This window comes from Bombus impatiens, unplaced genomic scaffold (genome assembly GCF_000188095.3).
Source record: "Bombus impatiens unplaced genomic scaffold, BIMP_2.2 scf_0099, whole genome shotgun sequence".
In the NCBI taxonomy this organism is placed as follows: domain Eukaryota; kingdom Metazoa; phylum Arthropoda; class Insecta; order Hymenoptera; family Apidae; genus Bombus; species Bombus impatiens.
The window spans coordinates 893,322-912,637 of NT_176518.1; the positions used below are offsets into that span (position 1 = coordinate 893,322).

At 32.6% G+C, this 19,316-nt stretch overlaps 2 protein-coding genes across 7 annotated transcripts in view; both read left to right on the forward strand.

The window, feature by feature from the left end:
• The first annotated feature begins 76 nt into the window (after positions 1-76).
• Positions 77-2,311, forward strand: LOC100749037 (cell cycle checkpoint control protein RAD9A). 3 transcript variants are annotated; one of them, XM_024364511.2, is made up of 6 exons: positions 77-271; positions 346-548; positions 610-774; positions 848-1,004; positions 1,066-1,237; positions 1,333-2,311. In XM_024364511.2, exons 1-6 carry the CDS (start codon positions 238-240, stop codon positions 1,997-1,999), a joined length of 1,398 nt encoding a protein of 465 aa, XP_024220279.1. In that variant the 5' UTR covers positions 77-237; the 3' UTR covers positions 2,000-2,311. The 3 variants fall into 3 exon arrangements, with proteins under 3 accessions (XP_024220279.1, XP_012250174.1, XP_033174377.1); XM_012394751.3 differs by having other exon boundaries at positions 346-531; XM_033318486.1 differs by having other exon boundaries at positions 195-286.
• Positions 2,312-2,727: 416 nt separating this feature from the next.
• Positions 2,728-19,316, forward strand: part of LOC100749157 (GTPase-activating protein skywalker) — a 44,426-nt gene continuing 27,837 nt past the window's right edge. For 3 of the 4 annotated variants that reach the window (XM_003486087.4, XM_012394748.3, XM_003486086.4), the window contains exon 1: positions 2,729-3,244. The gene's annotated coding sequence lies outside the window, so the exon portion shown is untranslated. Of the gene's footprint in view, positions 3,245-19,316 lie in introns of all 4 variants that reach the window. The other variant, XM_012394747.3, reaches the window with a different exon arrangement.

The window sequence follows — 19,316 nt, forward strand, 5'->3', positions numbered from 1 at the left end:
TTATACTTGCTTATAATGTAGATTATTTCTATAAAATGATTATTATTTATGTATATCAATAATTTGTATTTCAGATATACGAACATACATTTCTGTCATAACCGGTTAACCAAATTCAGTTGTTTGATGTACCCTATTTTGATTTAAATATAATATTATGGATTCCTTCGGTTACTTTTTTCGAATAATTATTTAATGTTTTATTTATAAGAAATAGTTTAATGGAAGAAATTTAACATGAAGTGTGTTATAGCAGGAGCAAATGTAAAAAGTATGTCGATTTCATGTAGGTTATATTTTGTTATGTATTAAAAAATATCATTTATGTATAATAAAGCATTATAGTTTTAGCGAAGGCTATACATGCATTATCAAAAATTGGAGATGAAATGTACATAGAACCACATGAAAATACTTTATCATTTCGTACTGTTAATATGGCAAATTCAGCATATGCTGATTTTACATTCCTACAAAGTTATTTTTCATATTATGCTTATGGTGACTTACAAGAAAATGATGCATTGAAATGTAAAATATCAATGAGGGTAATACAATATTATTATATTTCCATGTAATATTACAAATAATAATATTTCTATTTTACAGAGTGCAATGACTGTATTTAAGGCTCCACATTTAATAGACAAACAGGTAGAAACATGTCATATTAAATTAGAGCCAGATGCATCTGAAATTTTGTTTATTTTAAAGTATAAAAACAGTATTACCAAGACTCATTTATTGCCCATTCTAGATTGCGAAATATTACAAGTATGTATCATATATCTATAACAAATTATTTACATTTTCATTTTTCATTACCTTCTTTTATTATATTTTTTAGACTGTATATAATAAGGATTCTGCATCAATCAAACTTTTATCTCAACCACGAGTATTAGGCGATGCAATGCAAAATTTTCATCAACATTTAATTGAAATAACATTTGAAGTTTCAGCACAAAAGCTTTTATTAAGAAATTATGTTGATGATGTCTCAGGTAAAATCTAAGAGATAACAAAAGTAGTTTCTTGTAATATAAAATGAAAAATTCCTGACAGGTTTATCAAATACAATACGTACACAACTTGCACTTGGAAAGGGAGAATTTGATCGATATGATATTGGTAGTGAAACAACAATTACCTTTTGTATGAAAGAATTTAGGTCCATCTTAAATTTTGCAGAAATTGCAATTACACCCATTAGTATATACTCTGAAGGAGCAGGAAGGTAAAAACTAGTAATATAAATTTTAATTCCTTTATATTAGACATAGGTAAAATGAATTTATATAAATGAATATAATATTTATTAATATTTTTTAGACCAGTTATATTCGCATTAAAAAATCAATCTTTTGAAGTGAACTTAGTGCTGTCAACATTGAGTTCTGATACAGATAGTCAAGCAGAAACAACATTAATTAATAAGCCACAAGAAAAATCCATAAAAAGAAGAGCAACAAATAAACGAGTTTGTAGGAAAAATAATAAATCTGATAGTAAAATTCAAGATAAGTCAGTTAAATCCAATAACAAATTAGGTAATGTTAAAACACCACATCCATGTTTCGTGGAGGAACCAAAGGGACAAGTTGATGCATCAACCAGAGATAATCAAAATCTAAATGGAGTAAGTAACCTTCCTATAGAACAAGATATTGAAGATAAAATGAAAAAGAATACCTCATCTAGCTGTGACGTAATTACAAACGTTAATAAAACATCTACAAGTGAAAAGAAATTAGTGAATTTTATATTTTCTACAATAACGAAAAGAAAATCTAGTAACAATGAAACCGACAAAGAACAAAATTTGGATAGTGATCAGTCTGATGCATTTGAAGACAAAGTACCAAATTCACCATCTCCTCCAAATAAAAAGGCTCGTTTCATTTTTCAAAAATGCTTTCAAAAGACATTCGACCCAAGAACATTGCCAGGATACAATGTAATCTTAGCTGAAGATTCAGATGAAGCTAGTAATGATTAAAAATAATTTTTCACAATATTTTACGCCATTCGTGTCTCAGTCATGTGATTAAGATAACAGAAATCTATAAGTTTCTATTATATCAATTTATTAATCACTAATTTTGTTTTAATTAACGAGGATGTTTCTATATGTTGTTACATATGTAATGTGTGTATTTGATAGATAAATTGTACATTAATTACAAAATATGAATTTTGAATTATTAAAATGAAACTATTGTTTATATTACATAGTTAAATAGATAAAGTCTCCCTTCCTTAAACTTCACATTGTCTGTAAACAAAATATAAATATACTTTTTTATCATGCCTTCTTAAGCGGCTTTAATCTTTATGAAATAAACCAATAGCTACAAAATTATTGTATTCTGCCTTAAATACTTTTTACTAAAACGATAATATTACTGATAATGGATATCTATCACGATGGATATTGATATTAATATTTAGAAAATATTTTTTCATTAATGGTTTAAATATAACCCATGTGCAGTACAAATATTAACATTAATGTCATGCTTAAAGTTAATGTAACAAATTGTTCGTTTAATATTTATTAGTAATTAGAACACGTTTGACATAAAGGCAGTATAATCTGTTATTGTTTTGCCGCTACGTGGAAACGTTACTAGAAACACAAGTTGGGATGACTTTCTATATACTGCATACTCGTGGACTACGCTTGCTTTAGGAGGGCACCACTAAAACAGTTAGAGAACTAAAAATCGCGATCCCGCAGTTGGTCTTGAAAGAATGCAATACGCGGACGTATCATGATCGTACGTATGAGGTCGAATTGTTCTGTAGCGATTCCGCTTGTACCGATACTTGTATGCTAACAATTTCGAATCTTCATTCACTGTAACGAGTACGCGTAATATTAAGAAACAAGTAAATCATTACACGCCGATATACGTTAATACCAACGACAGTGGCAATTATACAACTGTGACTTCGTGTACGTACAGAGAATCGCTAAAGCATTACAATCGACAAGAAAAGTGCGTGTACGTGAGTGAATAGAGTGCCTCAACCCTGATCTCCGCGCCCTTCTGAATCGTTGACAGTAGTCATCGTGATTTTCTGCGAACGATTCTATCGATGACGTGCCGTGGACCAGTCTACGAGAACACAAAAGTGTTGCATGCTGCGTGTTAGGGCAAGAAACAAGGGCCTATACTATCGCGTTTTAACCATTGAGGTGGGCTGCACCGACGAGGCTGTGGACGTTCCTAGATTGGCGGTAAATATACACTTATCAACAGCCTATCTCTTCGCTCGTACCCACTCTGGTCTACTTTACTTTTCTTTCCTTTACTCACTGCTTGTGTGCCCTATCGTTGTTCATCTATCTTATGTACCATTCCAAGTGTGATTGAACGCGTGATAATTTTTCTTCCGTCCTCCCTCTCCTTCCGCTCCTTTTTTTCAATTCATGCTTCGCTTGATACACTGTGGTGTGTATGTGTGTGTCTTACCAGTTCACCCTCTCGCCGGTGTCACGTATTAATATTGATCAGAGGGCCGGTAACCCGAAGGAAGCGATATCGCCTGCGCTTTTCCGAGCACGAAAACTCTAGGCTCCGCCCTGCGTCAATTTTCTTTGATCGGAGCTTCTTTTCGAAATATCTATGATTCTTTCGAGATCCTGGAACTAGAGGAGATTTTGTTTTTTGGTGCACGCATTTGTGGACATTTGCAAGGATGATTTACGAACGTATAATAAACGTCAATCATCGTCGAGTGGGATCCTCCCATTTCTGGCCACTCGAGAATCGGTATGTTTGCCGCTGAAATCTCCGCGGTTGTAATCCGGCTCTTCGATGCTTACATATACATAGAAAGGGGGCTTTTAGATCGGCGCCGGATGCTGCTCGCTAATCGTTCGGCTGGCTGCATCCGTCCCCTTGTGAAAGGGTCCCTCGAGACAAATGCGCCTGGCGATAAGGGTGTATATAACACGTTGTCACGGATGTGTAACCGGCGAGATCAAAGATCCTTTCGCGTAATGCGTGCACAGTTTTGTCGTGGAAATCGTACAGTTCCGTTCCCACTTGAAAACCGAGGGACCGAGTTTACCGAATTACATAAGTCAATTAGTCTATTTTCAGATAGCAAAATTCTTAAACGTGCAAGTTAGAAGCTGTTCGGTCGAGCGTTGCTCGTGATTTCTTTTAATATTGCCCACTTAAGAATTTAATTGAGTCGTTAAACGGACGTAAATATTTTTTCAACTTAGATGTAGTTCTTTTTAATGTGTTTATGTTCGATTGTAATGTATGGTATAAATATTTTATGAAGTACGTGATACTGTTAACAAAACCGTTAATAAATACTGTTAACAAAAACATAAAAAGGAAATGGTTAAAGATAGACGAAACAAATATATCGAAAAATTTGACGTGCAATTTCGTTACCAGCAGTCAAATGTATTCGCACGTGAATATTAGTGATCAGTGCGAGCATTTTGTTTGCGACAAACTTCGCGCGAGTCACCCTCGAACTATATACACGCATAGATGGGTAAAACCTACTTCTAAAGTGATCTCTAATTATTTACTGCCAACAGAAGATAAATATTTTAATGTTTTCTTGTCTGAGAAATCTCAGTTAATTTCTAAATATCAATACCCATTAGTAATAAGAAGTATGTAAATCTAATTAGAATTTAAGAAAAGTGTATAAAAATAAAATGTACGTTCATAGTAGCAGAAAAATTGAAAAAGACTATGAATTCTCGTCATTGATCGTTCACATGTGTCGTAGATGAAACGTTAATCCTCTCCACCGTATGTATTCATATGTTTATATTGGCGATTCGCATCGTTCAAATTTTGCAGTTACATATTAACTCTGAAAATTATATTAGTTTTACTCGGTATATAATGTTTACACGTGTTAATATAATGCAATCATCATTTATGCGAATGGTTATAAATATTGTACGATATAGACATATATATAGATTCAATTATTTCTATAGCTATCGAAGAAATAAGAAAACATAAAAACTTACGTAAAAGTTCTCTGATCGAGGCGGGAAAACATAATGGCGAAACTAAATAGTTATTTCTGTAATCATTGATCTTGAATACTACAAAGTCACTTTTTTCTTTATCATTGAATCTGTATACTTTTATTAATATATGTTTATAAAATATAAATTTACGTATGGAAAGTTATGGAGAAAATATGATGAATTAACAGACATGCATTTCTCATCAATATGTTAACATGATATTGCTACATACGGATATTAGCCATAAAATCACTCCTTCCAACATGTATCGGTGAATCTTAAATGCGATTTTCAAATAAATCGTTCTGACCTCTTATTTATATTCAGATCTCAAACTGTAAACATCAACAAATCAACTTTTACTTAAATTGTAAAAATTTCCTAAAATTTTTATTATTCTAGAATTAAATAATTTTCTAGACGAATTCATAGACAATGTTTGGGTAATATCCATTAGTAAAGCCATACTCATATTCTCATTTCAATTTCTATTTTGTATTATTTAGTAGTGTTTCTAGTAGTTATGTAATATTTTTAAATATAATTATAAAAATTACTTTTATTATTTATTTATTTTTCTATTTTAAATGAGATCCATTGCTCTAAGATAAAAGCGACAGTTAATTTATTGCCAAACTTCACGGCAGTATATCATAAAGTTTTGTCAAAAACTGCGTGTGGTTTAACTCTCGGTATATATAATCAAGAAGTAAATATGTAATAAAGGCATAATAACGACAGCAATGATATAATAACATTAAACGATAAGCAAACAAAAATGATTGTGATAAATACCAATTTAAATGAAATTTAACTTGCACATATACGCTTCATAATACCAGGTGATTAAGAGTAGTAAAACAAATTGTTGCAAAATTATCTTTATACAAACAGCTTCCAACGACTGTGATCAATTACGATACTATTATTACTAGATTAATAGATTATATTCTTACTAGTATGTTACAGTAAACATCGATATTATCATAAATACTTGCATGTTTTTAGTAATTGCGAAAACAAGAAACCTAATACCAGTTTGATAGTTCTAATGTTAATGGGTTAAAAAGGAAATACGATTTCGACATCATTTGCTGATACACTTAATTCACGACAATCGTGCCAAGATACGACGAATTGGTAACGATCCTATGAGTACCTGTTAACCCAGAAATTCGAATATAGGGCAAATGTGATATCACCTTGAAACAGTTCGAAATCGTTCGGAACATGTTTCTACTCGTGTACTGTACATGTTTCGTACTGATCGAGCGATCGCGATAGGTAATCCATGGATCGTGGCGGGTTCCGCGAATGTCGAGCCGCGATTAAGCCGTGCCCGAGCTTACGCGAGTTATGAAATTCAGAATGAGCGTGCAACTTATCAGAGAGAAGTGCAACGTCGTGCATAACTTTCGATGCCGTGAGCGTTAATGAGATGCGCGTTATCCTCGCGTTAAATTAATTAAATACGTAACGCTGTGTGTAATAATTAGTGATATAACTGGCCGTGGAAGAACAGTTTCTTGGTTTAATGAATATTTCATTATTTACGTGCAGTTTCGATCTTTGCCAAGAAATACATATACAGAGTATTTCAGGCTTTCTTTCTAGACAACTGTACAGCATATTTTATGTGCAAGAATAAGGGAATACAAATGCTTTATTAAAAAGTTATAAGAAAAATATATTCGTCCAGTCGGAAATTAGTCAAATATGTGTATACAAGTTTCGGAAGCCAATTTTCTCAAAAATAAAACATCAAACGCAATTTCGTTATTTTTAATCATTGTTTTAACGTGAGACATTTGATAAATAAATTCGTTTTTTCTACTGGAAGTGTATCTTTCGAAATCTTTAATTGGTTACTCATTTGAGATAAGAACAATTGTCATGTGAGAATGAGTAAATGAAATATTCTCAGTTATTCCCAAGATAATCGGTTTTCTCGAAGATGCCTCAGTGATCGCAGGATTTACTGTTTCCGAATTTCTTCGGAATGACTTCTCGTTTTCCTAATGGAGATCGTGATAATTTATAGTCTCGAATATTATATTCAGAAGAGACATTTATTGGCAAGCACTATGCTATTTACTTAGAATGATGATTTTTGTTTTTCTCAGATTGGATTGTTATACTTTATTCTTAGAAATTGTTTTCATATTTTTCCGGTGAAATCATTTTATTTTGCTGCTTCAGAGTTGTAGTATGTCACAATAATATCATTTACGAGTAATCAATTTAATATAATTTTCCAGAATAGATAATTTACATGGAAGTGCTATATAATTAAAAATCCTGAAGCTCTTCAGTAAAATTGGAAGGATACACATCTCAACTTTTAAAATTTCTTAAGATCTGTTTTTTCAACAAAAGTTCTCGTTACGATACACTTAGTTATTTTCTGAAATACGAAAGATTGTTTAGACGAAGTAGTTAAACACACAATGCCGCGTTAACTCGTAATAAAACGCAATCACTCGAAAGTTTCACCAATAAATGGTTTATTACTCTTTCGCGTAAACGTGGAAAGGAATTATGATTTCTGTAAAACTTTACGGTCCTTAGCTTCGTCGAAATGATTTTAAATTTCTTCGACGGAAATCCTGCGCGGTTGTTGAATTATTTATCACGGTATCGACGATCATCTTCTTCGAGTTCTTAAAATCGTTAAATACTCCATTTTAATTACGAACATTATTTTCGAAAGAAATGTTTATTGACGCTTATTAATCTAAAATTGATTAAACAGCACAATATCTTTGAAATGATAATATATGATACGTTTTAAAAACGAGGTACCCTTCAATTTCCGAAAGTAAGACAATGTATGAAATATGAATGTTTATATTTTATTGAAAAGTGATATCTAAAAAGATTCTCAGAATCTTAACTAAAAAGTTAAATATCTATCTGAATATAAAGCTTTCGAAGTTACTAGTATTTCTATCTATTTTCATAACTCATCCTCGCAATATATATTTTTATTTTGCCCTCGAGATTCTACCAAGAATCCTTAAACTACGGTGGCCAAGTTTGTTAATAAACGGCATGGTAATTCGCCAGGAAGTGGAACAATATACGAAAGAAGTGTAATTTCAGCGGAAACGGGATTTTATGCCTTTCAACTTCCTCGAAACGTTTCTCAATTTTATTTCTTCGTCTTCTGCGATGAGGATCCAGCTGAATTATTTATTTTATCGATGTATTATTAAAGCACCAAAGATCACCGTTGAAATCACGAAGCTTCGTTACGTCGAATAATTTATAGCAATTAGAAGAAACGTTCGTTTCAACGTAACAACCCAGCATGAATAATTCTATCGGTGAACACGATACAGTGGATTTTGCCGTGTTTTTAAACGTTCCTCTTTGTCCGTACACGCCTCATCGGATCGTATTGTGAAACACTGACGCGCTAGCATGATAACGATCCCTGAGTATGAATGACCGAGTTCTTCTACACTAGCGTATACAATAGTTGCTGTGCGTCAGGGTAGCAAGTCTATTACTTATCGTATCTTTAAACGTTTCTCATTATCTTTCCATGTTTCAATAGCTCGCATTGTGGCATTTGATTAACATGGTAACAACAACGCGTGTAAATAATTAGACTTTCGTACATTATAGCGTACATTACATGGTAGTTCGTCAGCATAGTTATTCTCTGATGAGTAGTCTAAAATATTTCTTACTCTTTGAAGTTTTAGCAGTTTATGAAATGGACACGTGGTTGATTGAAATTTCTATACGCTAGCGTACGTGACGACTCGGTTGCGCTGACAACGCGAATTTACTGCTTGTTAAGCTTTTAAATAGTTTTTATATCTTGTGTACATATATTATGAGTAATCCATATCATCGTTAAAGATAAGTTAATTACAAATCAACGTAACCGAGTTACCGTACGTTGCTGCATATAATAGTTTCTGATTATCAGTGCAAAACGTCTGTTACTTGCTTCTGTTTCAATACGTTTTCATTTGTATACGTCGCAAGTAGTTTGCATCAAAGAATATATAGTTCGATTTAAAGAAGTAGGAGTAATCTTCAAAACGCCTCGATTTCCGGAGCGGATACGTTCACCAGTTCGTGTATCGAATATTTGAAACAATTTAATGCTACTTAATACAATTTCTTTCTATCTCGTAACATCTGAAAACAAAAGTTTGACCCAGTTACAGCAAGCATCCTGTATATCGTGAGATATTAATTCGAAAAATAGCAATAATCTGTACAAACGAACCATCAGTTAACAGAACGACAACCTATTTATACATTTTCTCACAACGCTACATTGAACCTAATATCAAAAAGGCATCTCTTGGAAAACCATAATGAATCACTTGTATAAAGTTTTATACAGTCGTACACACAGTGCCTTTTACTTCCCGCCGACGCAATAGGACTAATCCCCGAATTACGTTTCTAAACGTTTCTTCTTATTCGCGCGTATATGTGCATCTATACATATAGAGACAAAATACTGTGCAACACAGTATGGAAAATGATAAGGTTGCAACGTGAACGGTTACGTTCTTGCGGACTAGCCCGTATAATGCTTGTTTATTTTCTATACATGTATGGCGCATGGCGTATACATGTATTCAGAAAGAAACACGACGGGAAAACGATTCGCACGACCGACGCTCCGCGGCACTTAGGTCGATGTCGTTAAATCACGATGATTACGGCATTGGGCTTTATTACTCGGAAGTAGGCAGTTCTCGTTTCAGGGACTTTTGTGTATAGGTTGAACGAGACGGGACGAAACGAAACCGAACTCTAATCCTCTGGTTCGTCTAGGGCTCCGTGACACTTGTCTGCTTGAATTCTTTTTTAACTCGCTAATCAACCGTTCAACGTTCCACGCTGTTCGTATCGAACGATTTAATTCACTCCTGGCCGTCCTGGCTGCCATCTTTTACGACTCTGCCTACGTAATTAAACTTTTTGCCACGGTAATAGTTGTAATCTTTCAATTTCGTTTTTGTTTCGCTTTGTTAACCGGCTCGTTCAATTTAGACCGAGCGTCGATCATGGTAAAACGGTTTCTTAGCTTATGATCAGTTCGCATGAACGCGTAGAAACAGACTTGCACGATATTAAAAGTATCAGACGATGCGGTTCGAATGGCTTTCACGTGTGATGGATGGCTGGTATGTTTTATTGCACGTGGTGGGTATCTCGATATTTACACGTTTAGCGATATAAATACGTTTACATTCTTGTGTTTAATTCTTTTTGCTTCGAGTAGAATTTAATTTCTAGATTCCTAGATTAGATTCAATTATGTACGAAGATTACGAGTGAAGCGTATGATATTTATCGTGTTTTTCTCCTCTGATCTTTGTATGTATTATTGAAAAGATCATAACAATGTAACGAGTTTAGAAAATGATACTTTCGGTATGGATTATTTAGTAACTCGGTAATGTCGTCTATAGACGATTGAAAACTATAAATGTATAATTTCTATGTTTATGTCTGCAAATAAGTAATAATTCAGTAAATGTTATGCTTTGTTTAATGAGTGTAAATAAGAAGTAAAAAAGTAACGAAGACTGATACCACTAATTACCAGATACGGTGATGGAATTTCACATGTGGACAGGATTTATCGTTAGAGTGCCTTTGTGTTTGCAGACGCGCTTAAATAAAAGACTTATATATATTTTCATAACCGTTATTATTTCATCCTTAAGTATTCGACTGTTATAATAGACTATAAGCCAGGACGGATCGATCGTAAATCTGTTATGATATGATTTACACATGATAACGTGCAATCTGATGGAAGCCGTCTAACAAAAGGCGATGCTATCAAAACGCTTTTAATCGTATTGCACGGATATAATATTTAAACGTCAATCTCGATAAATCACACGAACCATGTGTCATCGAAATATTTCTACGGCAGACGCAGCACACCGACTTATCGAATGATAAAAAGTTGCTACAGATGTTTCGCTATACGTTTCTATCGATTGATGCTACGAATCGGACGTCTCGTGCTCGGTCATTGTCAGTTCCGTACGTTCAAAATCAGACGAATGGATCGTTAAAATCGATACGTGTAAAATCACAGAAAACGAACGACAACGGAACTTTGATCTCCGATTTACGTCATATTTCGTTCTTTCTTATTATCGTACAGTTTTTGTTGAAAATCTCGATCGAGCCAGAGCAAATTTAACTTCTAGATATATTTCGCTATGAGGGCGTTCGTTCAGATTAGTTTGACCTGGCGATGATAAGATTTGACATAAAAGAACAAAAGAAAAGGGATCAAGAACGTGATAGTGTCAAGAAATCTGATATCGATCGATAACAAATCACTGCAACGATATGAATTCTCGTTGATAAATGAAACGTTAAATCGAACGATCGACGTAAACGAATTCCCAAAGCGATTCAGTGAAATGATTGTACGTTATTATCGTGTTCGATGCAATCCGCTGGCAGGATATTCGTAGTATTCGTACAGAGAAAATTTACAATCGCTCGCGCACCATAGAAAAATATTTTCATTCTAGAAAGTATTAAAGTCTACGACCTGGCGTGGCGACTATTTTAGAACTGGTGTTAAAACTCGCGTTTCGTTATTCCACACTTTCGCGTGTTTTAAAAGTCGTAAACGCTTTCACGAGCACCGTCCTTTAAGCTCGTCGCTATGTTACGCTTGTTCTGCAATGATTTCGTCATAATTCAACGAGTGTTAACTGTATTCCCAACCATCGACCCTTTATATCTTTCAAACAATATGATGATCTGTATTTTTGACAAAAAACAAATTAAAAAATATTTAATCATCAATTTGCATATATTTTAGAAACCATTTGATACGTTTAATAACAAATTAAAAGTCAACCTAGATCCTATCTGATGAAACTAATCTTTTTCCTAAATAAAAGATTTAAATTTGAGTTAAAATATAAAATAAGCTATTTGAGCTCTAATTTCTACAATGTGATTCATCAAGTCTCCTTTTCTTTAGAAATAAAAAATTTAAGTCAACCCCCCAGTATGTCTCCAAAATTATCGGACGTAATCGATATATCGTGACACTATGTTCAAAAATATAAGAATTTTTGGTTTCTAAGATTCCGATATACTGAATAAAATTTTCCGAAATTATGGAATCGGCCTGTTAAAATTCTGAAGTCAATGTGTATTGCGTCTGATAATTTTGTCATCGATATAGCCACCGAAATGGACGACTTATTTGTTGATACCTTATCTTGAGAAATGTTTCGCGTTATTAACGCTTTTTAATGCATAGCGACAAATGAACAATCGTTATGTACGTTGTCCATAATGACACCTCTGGTTGAGTATCCAAATGATGGAAGGGAAAACGTACAACAATTTATATCTTTGTCTGAAAATTATCAAACAAGACAAAAATGTGTAGCGTTGTTACGTTTTAAAAATTGCGGATAGGTGATAATTATGCTTCTTGAGAATCGTTTATCAACACATTTGTTGGGTAAATGTTTCCTGCAAGTTCGAACGAGTTATTAAACAAATTTATTGCCATTTAAACCATTTAAACGGACATTTCCAAAATTGTTAAATATTATACTTAACGTATAAAAGTATGTTCCAAAAGAGAAACAATTAATTTCAATTATTCGGTATCACCAAAACTATTCTTCCAACGCAACAAATTGCAATAATAAATCTCATTTCTCCAAATTGCTATATAACCAACCTCTGATTAATCATTCGAAAATTTTCAAATTTATATTCTAATAATAATTTCCGCCGTATTTCACGTTACGTATCACTTTTCCCGGAAGACAAGCTCGCTATTGATCGCGTGGATCTTCCTGTACGCCACATAATGAACTGACCATATCTAACGAATGAACTCAACAAGATGTCAGCGTTAAATCTCGAGGACGGATTGGCATGCAAAGCACGACGTTCTCCTCGCTGCAATTGCGTTATGAAATCGTTTAGATGCGCGTTATATTCTTCTATCGTGCGTTAATAAACATATGAGCCAATGGTTGGTCAAGTGCCAGCAATAGGGTGGTTTACCTCGTTCAGATTCGTTCTAACATCGATTGCGAACGCGGTCATGCATGGACCGGAAATTCCTATGTTGGATATGTTACTACGCGGTCGTACACACGGGTTCATTTTTAAAAATGACACGCGCTCTAAAGTATTTGCGTTAAAATGCAAGCGAATTATAAATGTGGCCTTTAGAGGTTCATGGAACTCGAGGAAACTGTTAGACTTACAATTAGAGGCTGTAGTGTGACACGTGGAATTATTTCAACATTTATCGTAGACAATTTTTATGAATATGTGTTATACAAAAGTTTTTCAAATTTCAATAGTATTGTAATAAGGTACAACTATCATAATATTGGTAGTAAAATTTAAAATCGATCTGGAAATAGATAGAAAAATTACAAGACATTTATTGTAAATATACATTTTATGTTACTAAACAGTTACGTTGCTAAGCAATTAGTACGTACATAGTATGAATAGTTGCCTTAAAAAGCGATCTATTAAATATTAAGATTTATTGATAATTGATTGAATATATAGTAAATATGACTCGAGGCGAAGAGTGTTATCTATAGATATAAATTAATTCTAAATATAACATATATATGTCGGAGATGAAAGGACATCGGGACCTTTCTTTTGGAATTTTTGGGAAGATCCCCAATACTTTAGTCTAGATTATTTATTATAGCTGTACTTAAATAATAAAACTTAGAAGTAGTTGTTTATGATTCAATCCGATGTTTGTCCGAGATTTGTGACAGTGGGCTTGGGCTCGAGGTGACACAACTAGTCGCTGAACGTAGTCACGGTCACGGGATGTACGTTTTTACCTAACAGAGGTATGGAGTAGTTTGTATAGTTCTCCTTAAAAAAATATAGTTGTAGCGGCACACGGGCTCGAGGATAAATCAAGTCATGTGTGGTTTTGCCTCAGAAGTGTCAATATTATGGGACACACGTTGTATTAACAATCAAACTCCGGGCAGAAACAATGTCGCCGCTACGCGGGACTGCCTAGCAACGGCGGTTGGAATTTTGTTGGTATCCCCGACCAATATACAACAAACGAACGCAATCGTAAGGAGAGGAAAGTTTTCATCAGTCTTTTATTCGTGCGATCTCCTTAGAGAGTTTCACATCGTCTTTACGGGCAGTATATACCGAGCGTCCCAGCAAACGTTGTTTTGTGCTTCAAAATATATTTTGCGTTTAACAAAGACTTATCCCGTTGACCGTGGATTCGTTATTGAATCTAAGAACATTTCGAGTGTCTAATCACCACGGTTATTTGTCAAATTCTGTAAGAACCATATTTATACCAGTAAATATAATCTCTATTGTACAACGACGATGGCTAGTCCAAATGAAGATTCGTTACACGCCCGTAAACCTAATGATAATTCGACATATATGTATAATAATACAAATAATATATATATGTATATATAAAGAATGAGAAGATATTATTCTATAGCACATTGTGAGTTAAGTAACTATACATAGATCTTCGGAACGTGGCTCTTCTTTTGAGGCATTCGTTCTAGAAAATGGTCTAAATTTAATGTGCACTGTCAACCATTTCGTAAAAGCAATTAGTTCCGTGAAAGAAGGCCTTGAAACTAGTAGGAGCTTTAGCTGTTAGGAAGTATAGCATATGACCATTATGAAAAAATAATTATTCCCGGAAGTATAACTCTGCGTAGGACAATTATCGGAACGGCGATTATGTGATAGTGATATAGACCTTTTTGAGAAATATTGTCTTTGGTAAAATTTTTTTGTACTTTTCTATTATGATCACTTTAAGTATTACTAAAAAAAAGTAAAATATCCATAGGATAAGGAATGATTTTAGTGGATAAGACGTTTAATTTCAAACAAACGAAGTCGTTTATTTGAGTAAAAGATTACGTGGACATTAGAGCTTGGAAGTTATTACAGTTTACTATTTTTTTGTTTTAAAATTTAAGTGTTTTTCAATATTTTTAATTAATTTGCTATTCTTTAAATATATTTATTCTTAATTTTATTTAACTATTAATAAACATTAAATATTTTTATAAAAATATTAAACAATATTTTAATATTTCTAATAAGATTTAATAGATATAATATTATTTACTTAATAGATTATATAATAGATTAATATAATTTAAGTATATATATATAATTTAATAACTTCAAATTTATTAGATCAAAGGTATTGCATATATAAACATAAATAGATATATATAAATAAATAAATAAATATATAAAAATATATAAATAAATAAATATATAAAACATAAATTAGAAGGAATACATTCAATGAAATATAAAGAAAAAAAGGCATTAAAAAAAAATGAAATGATGACTAAACTTGGAAAAGATAAGAGAGAGCAGAAATTGTTTTGATAAGGTGAATAATCATTACATTGAAGGAAATATTTTGCTCTTAACTCGTCATTTAATATCGTCACAATTATCTCTATTTTTACGCGCAAAGACTTCTCGTTTATTTTTGTCACTACTAAACTAGAATGCACTTTACAACGCAGTATTTGCCGTCGATCGTGTCTATATAAAGTATCCAATGAAAAACATGAAATGAGTGGGATCTATCGCGGCATTTGCATAAATTATTCGTACCTGTGCTGACCTGATTCTTTTTGTAACCAGCACAATACTGCAATTTCTGTGTATGAAAATATGAAGAACTATTTCTGTACAACTTTCTGTATTTCCACAATATGTTAAAAATATTCCTGCACATACATATAATGGGGAATTGAATCAATGTCACCTATTGAATTAAAAGTTTCGTTATATTATTATATAACAATTGGTATTTTGAACACTAATGTTCGAAATTATATTTAATTATAATTGTATATTATAAAATGTTTTATATATAGTATATATTATATATAATAGTTCTAGAAAAAAATATTGAGATATATAAGAAGAGAAGCAAGGAACAAAGATAGAGGCTATTAAAAAAACGTGAAAGTTATTCTTGCATAATTGCGTCACATGATATTTAGAAAGGTTCGATCTCATTTTATCACGAGCTAAAATTTCCCTGCACGAACTTTTTCATTCATGCTTTGTCAAGCAGAATGTTACGCAGAAAATGAATAAACAAGTACGCCAAACATCTATATAATAAGGTACAGTTATTTTTTAGCGAAAGATTTCTCCCCAATGAACCTTGCTTACCGTTGCACAATCTAAAAATTCTAATCTATTTTATAATATTTTAGCCGCCAGAAAAATATATGCAACTATATTTTTAATTAAAGTGTGTCTTCATTTTGTATCTAAACTAATTGTCATAGATATAATACGTACATAATAGGATTATGAATAAGATAGCAGAGAAAAGAAAAGGGATATGCATTCCGGAAATATTTACGATCTTAATAAACCATTCATAAACACACAAAAGCTTTAACTCGAAAAATTAATGTAGCAGAATAATCGAATTTTGTATGCATGAACAGCTTGTTACCAAAAGTTAGAAAAAAAAGCATGGTACATTTAACGAGTTGCTTCCTGGTCGATCGATCCACCGCATCGCTTCACCGTGAAAGTAACAGCACCGTTCATCGATCAACTATATTTACGTGCACGGTATTTACACGGTCTGAGATTAAAAAGCATATCACGAAAGAGAGATTTCCTAGAAACATGGCTGCCTTGATAACTGGGCAGATAAGTTCCCAATGGCCAGTTTGTGAAATGTGTTTAACAAAACACTATTGCATGCTATGTTACGATGATTATAAAGAATAAAATCCTTGCAATTCGGTTTGCTCTTAATTTTGTAACTGGAATACGGTTTATCAAAAGTAAGTAAGTGTCTTCTGCATACTTTTGATAGTATCAGATTCGCCAATGCGTTTCCCCGGCTGATATAATTCCGGATATCGAGGTCTCCGATCAAAAGTGTTTGCCGGGTCTTCTCTAGTGGACGGATGTTGTTTTTTAAAGCAGCTTAAAACTTATTCTTCTGTGCAAATTTAATTATCCACCGCCTTTTTTTCATTCGTTTTTCTCCTTGGTATAGTTACTATGGCAAGTATGTGAACCTAGACAGCTCGAAAGAACCGACATCGACACGCAATGAAATCGATCGAGATTCATTAATCTTCGTTTACTCCGAATGTACGAGAGGTAGAGAATTAAACGAAGTATGAGCAGATAAAGAATTCACGTGATGACCGTAATCGGACGTAAGTCGGAAAAATGTTATTAAACGCTATCTACCAGAAAAAAAGAAAAATGATTCTGTAATGAATTCACGGATGACGTCAGGCACGAGCTTCTGTAAATGTCGTAAATATGACGAAGTAAATAATACTCGAATAGAGCGATAGGTCGACGAGGAAAAAAATATAAAATATAAAAAGGAAATAAAATATAAAAAGAAAAATGAGTAATTACGCTTGATGATGTAATCCGTTGCGTTTGGCGATAAAACTTAATTGTATAATGAATTGATCGGTGACAGAAATGAACGTTGCAAACGTGGTTCTCTGGCGTAAAAACAAGAAAACTGGCGTATCGAGAGTGATCGAAAATTAATTGAAAGATACACCGCAAAACTATTTATTCCGAATCACTGACCCATTTATTTTTCCCAATGCTACTTCTTTGTTCCCATGTATCTTAATCTTATTTTCTGCATTTATTTTGTCGTTGTTTTGTTCGTTTATCTCTGTTTTATTTCGACTCGTTACTCTAATTAATATTTCAATTAATTTCATCGAGCGCAAACTTGGAAATTTTTCAGATCTTGTATCTATCGATTCAGCTGATTCATTTAAGATCGTATACATATATCATTTATTCAACAAGAAACTTTTATCGCGCCATAATCACCAACCAAAGAAAACGAGGTTGATATTACACCGCCGTGAAAATCGAGTAAAAATATCTGACTTTTTATAACCATTCTTCGAATGCCGTAACTCCTTAATGTCTACATTATTTCTGCCTCAACCGGCAAAAAATTATCAATTTTTGCTTTTATGATTGTAATGTTACTTACATAGAAGATTTGTAGTAACCTGGTCAGTAAATTAAGATATAAATATACATACTTGGATAAATAGGAAAGTCCGAATAATATACACAAAAAAGGTCGTAATAGGCAAAAGCTTCAATGCAATAAACGAATATAATATAATACAAACAAATACAATATAGTATAGTACAAATATAGTGTTTCTTATATTTCGCGGTATATAACAGAATGGGATAACAGAATAAATGGGATATATTATGGAAAATGGAAGAAAATAATTATTTTTATAAATGTAAAAATTTCATGCCGATAGTAACGCATTATTTTTTCTTATGAAACTATTTTGCTTCTAGTTCGTTTACTCAATTTTATTTTATTTTTACTATTCTTTGAAATTTACATTTCAATTACATAATATTACAAATTTATTTTCCTACTATATATCACAAGTATATCATAAATTTCAAAACGTATCACTAATTTCCGAGTAAAAAGTAGCACAGTATTAGTGTGATAAAACATGACTTTGGTGTATTATTGCACACGGTGTGTATTAACTATGCGCAAACTTTGAGCCAAATCGGTGACCTAAATGTCACGAATTTCCCTGTGGAAACTGGATATTCGAACAGAGCCAAGCTCCTGAATATTCAAGTGAATCGAATGCCACTCGAGGTATCTGGAATTACTGGTAAGTACATGCATAAGAAATTATTCGAAAAATTCTAGTGGAAAATTCGTAACGAAATCGCTGACGTCTTCTCATCCATTGAAAAGGAAACGAGGAAAAATAAATAAATAGTAAATGCAATTTCTCTTTGTTATACATATATGTATGCAGTTCCTTAGATTTTATAATTTTCTACCGATTTTATGAACCTTTTTAGTATCAAACGTTATATTTTTTTTGTCGATAAAACTTATTAATTAAATTTTTTATTTAGGCATATTATATAAATATTATATAGTATTTTTTACTTGAATTTAGATTAGATGAACATTTAATAGTAATTTCAAATATTCAGAGTTTAACGATGAAGCAGTCGTTTCTTGATTTAGTAACCACTCGCGAAGAAAATAATAAATATTAATGACGCTCTATGAATCGATTGCTTCGTTTGCCGGTAATTCTACTAGAAGGAAAGTATAATTAATATCGTGACCATGTTCAATCTGTATAATACGTTTTCTTTGCAAGAAGTTCGACCAAGTTTCTATTTTTAAAACGTTCACTTTTGATAAATAATTCTTTCAACT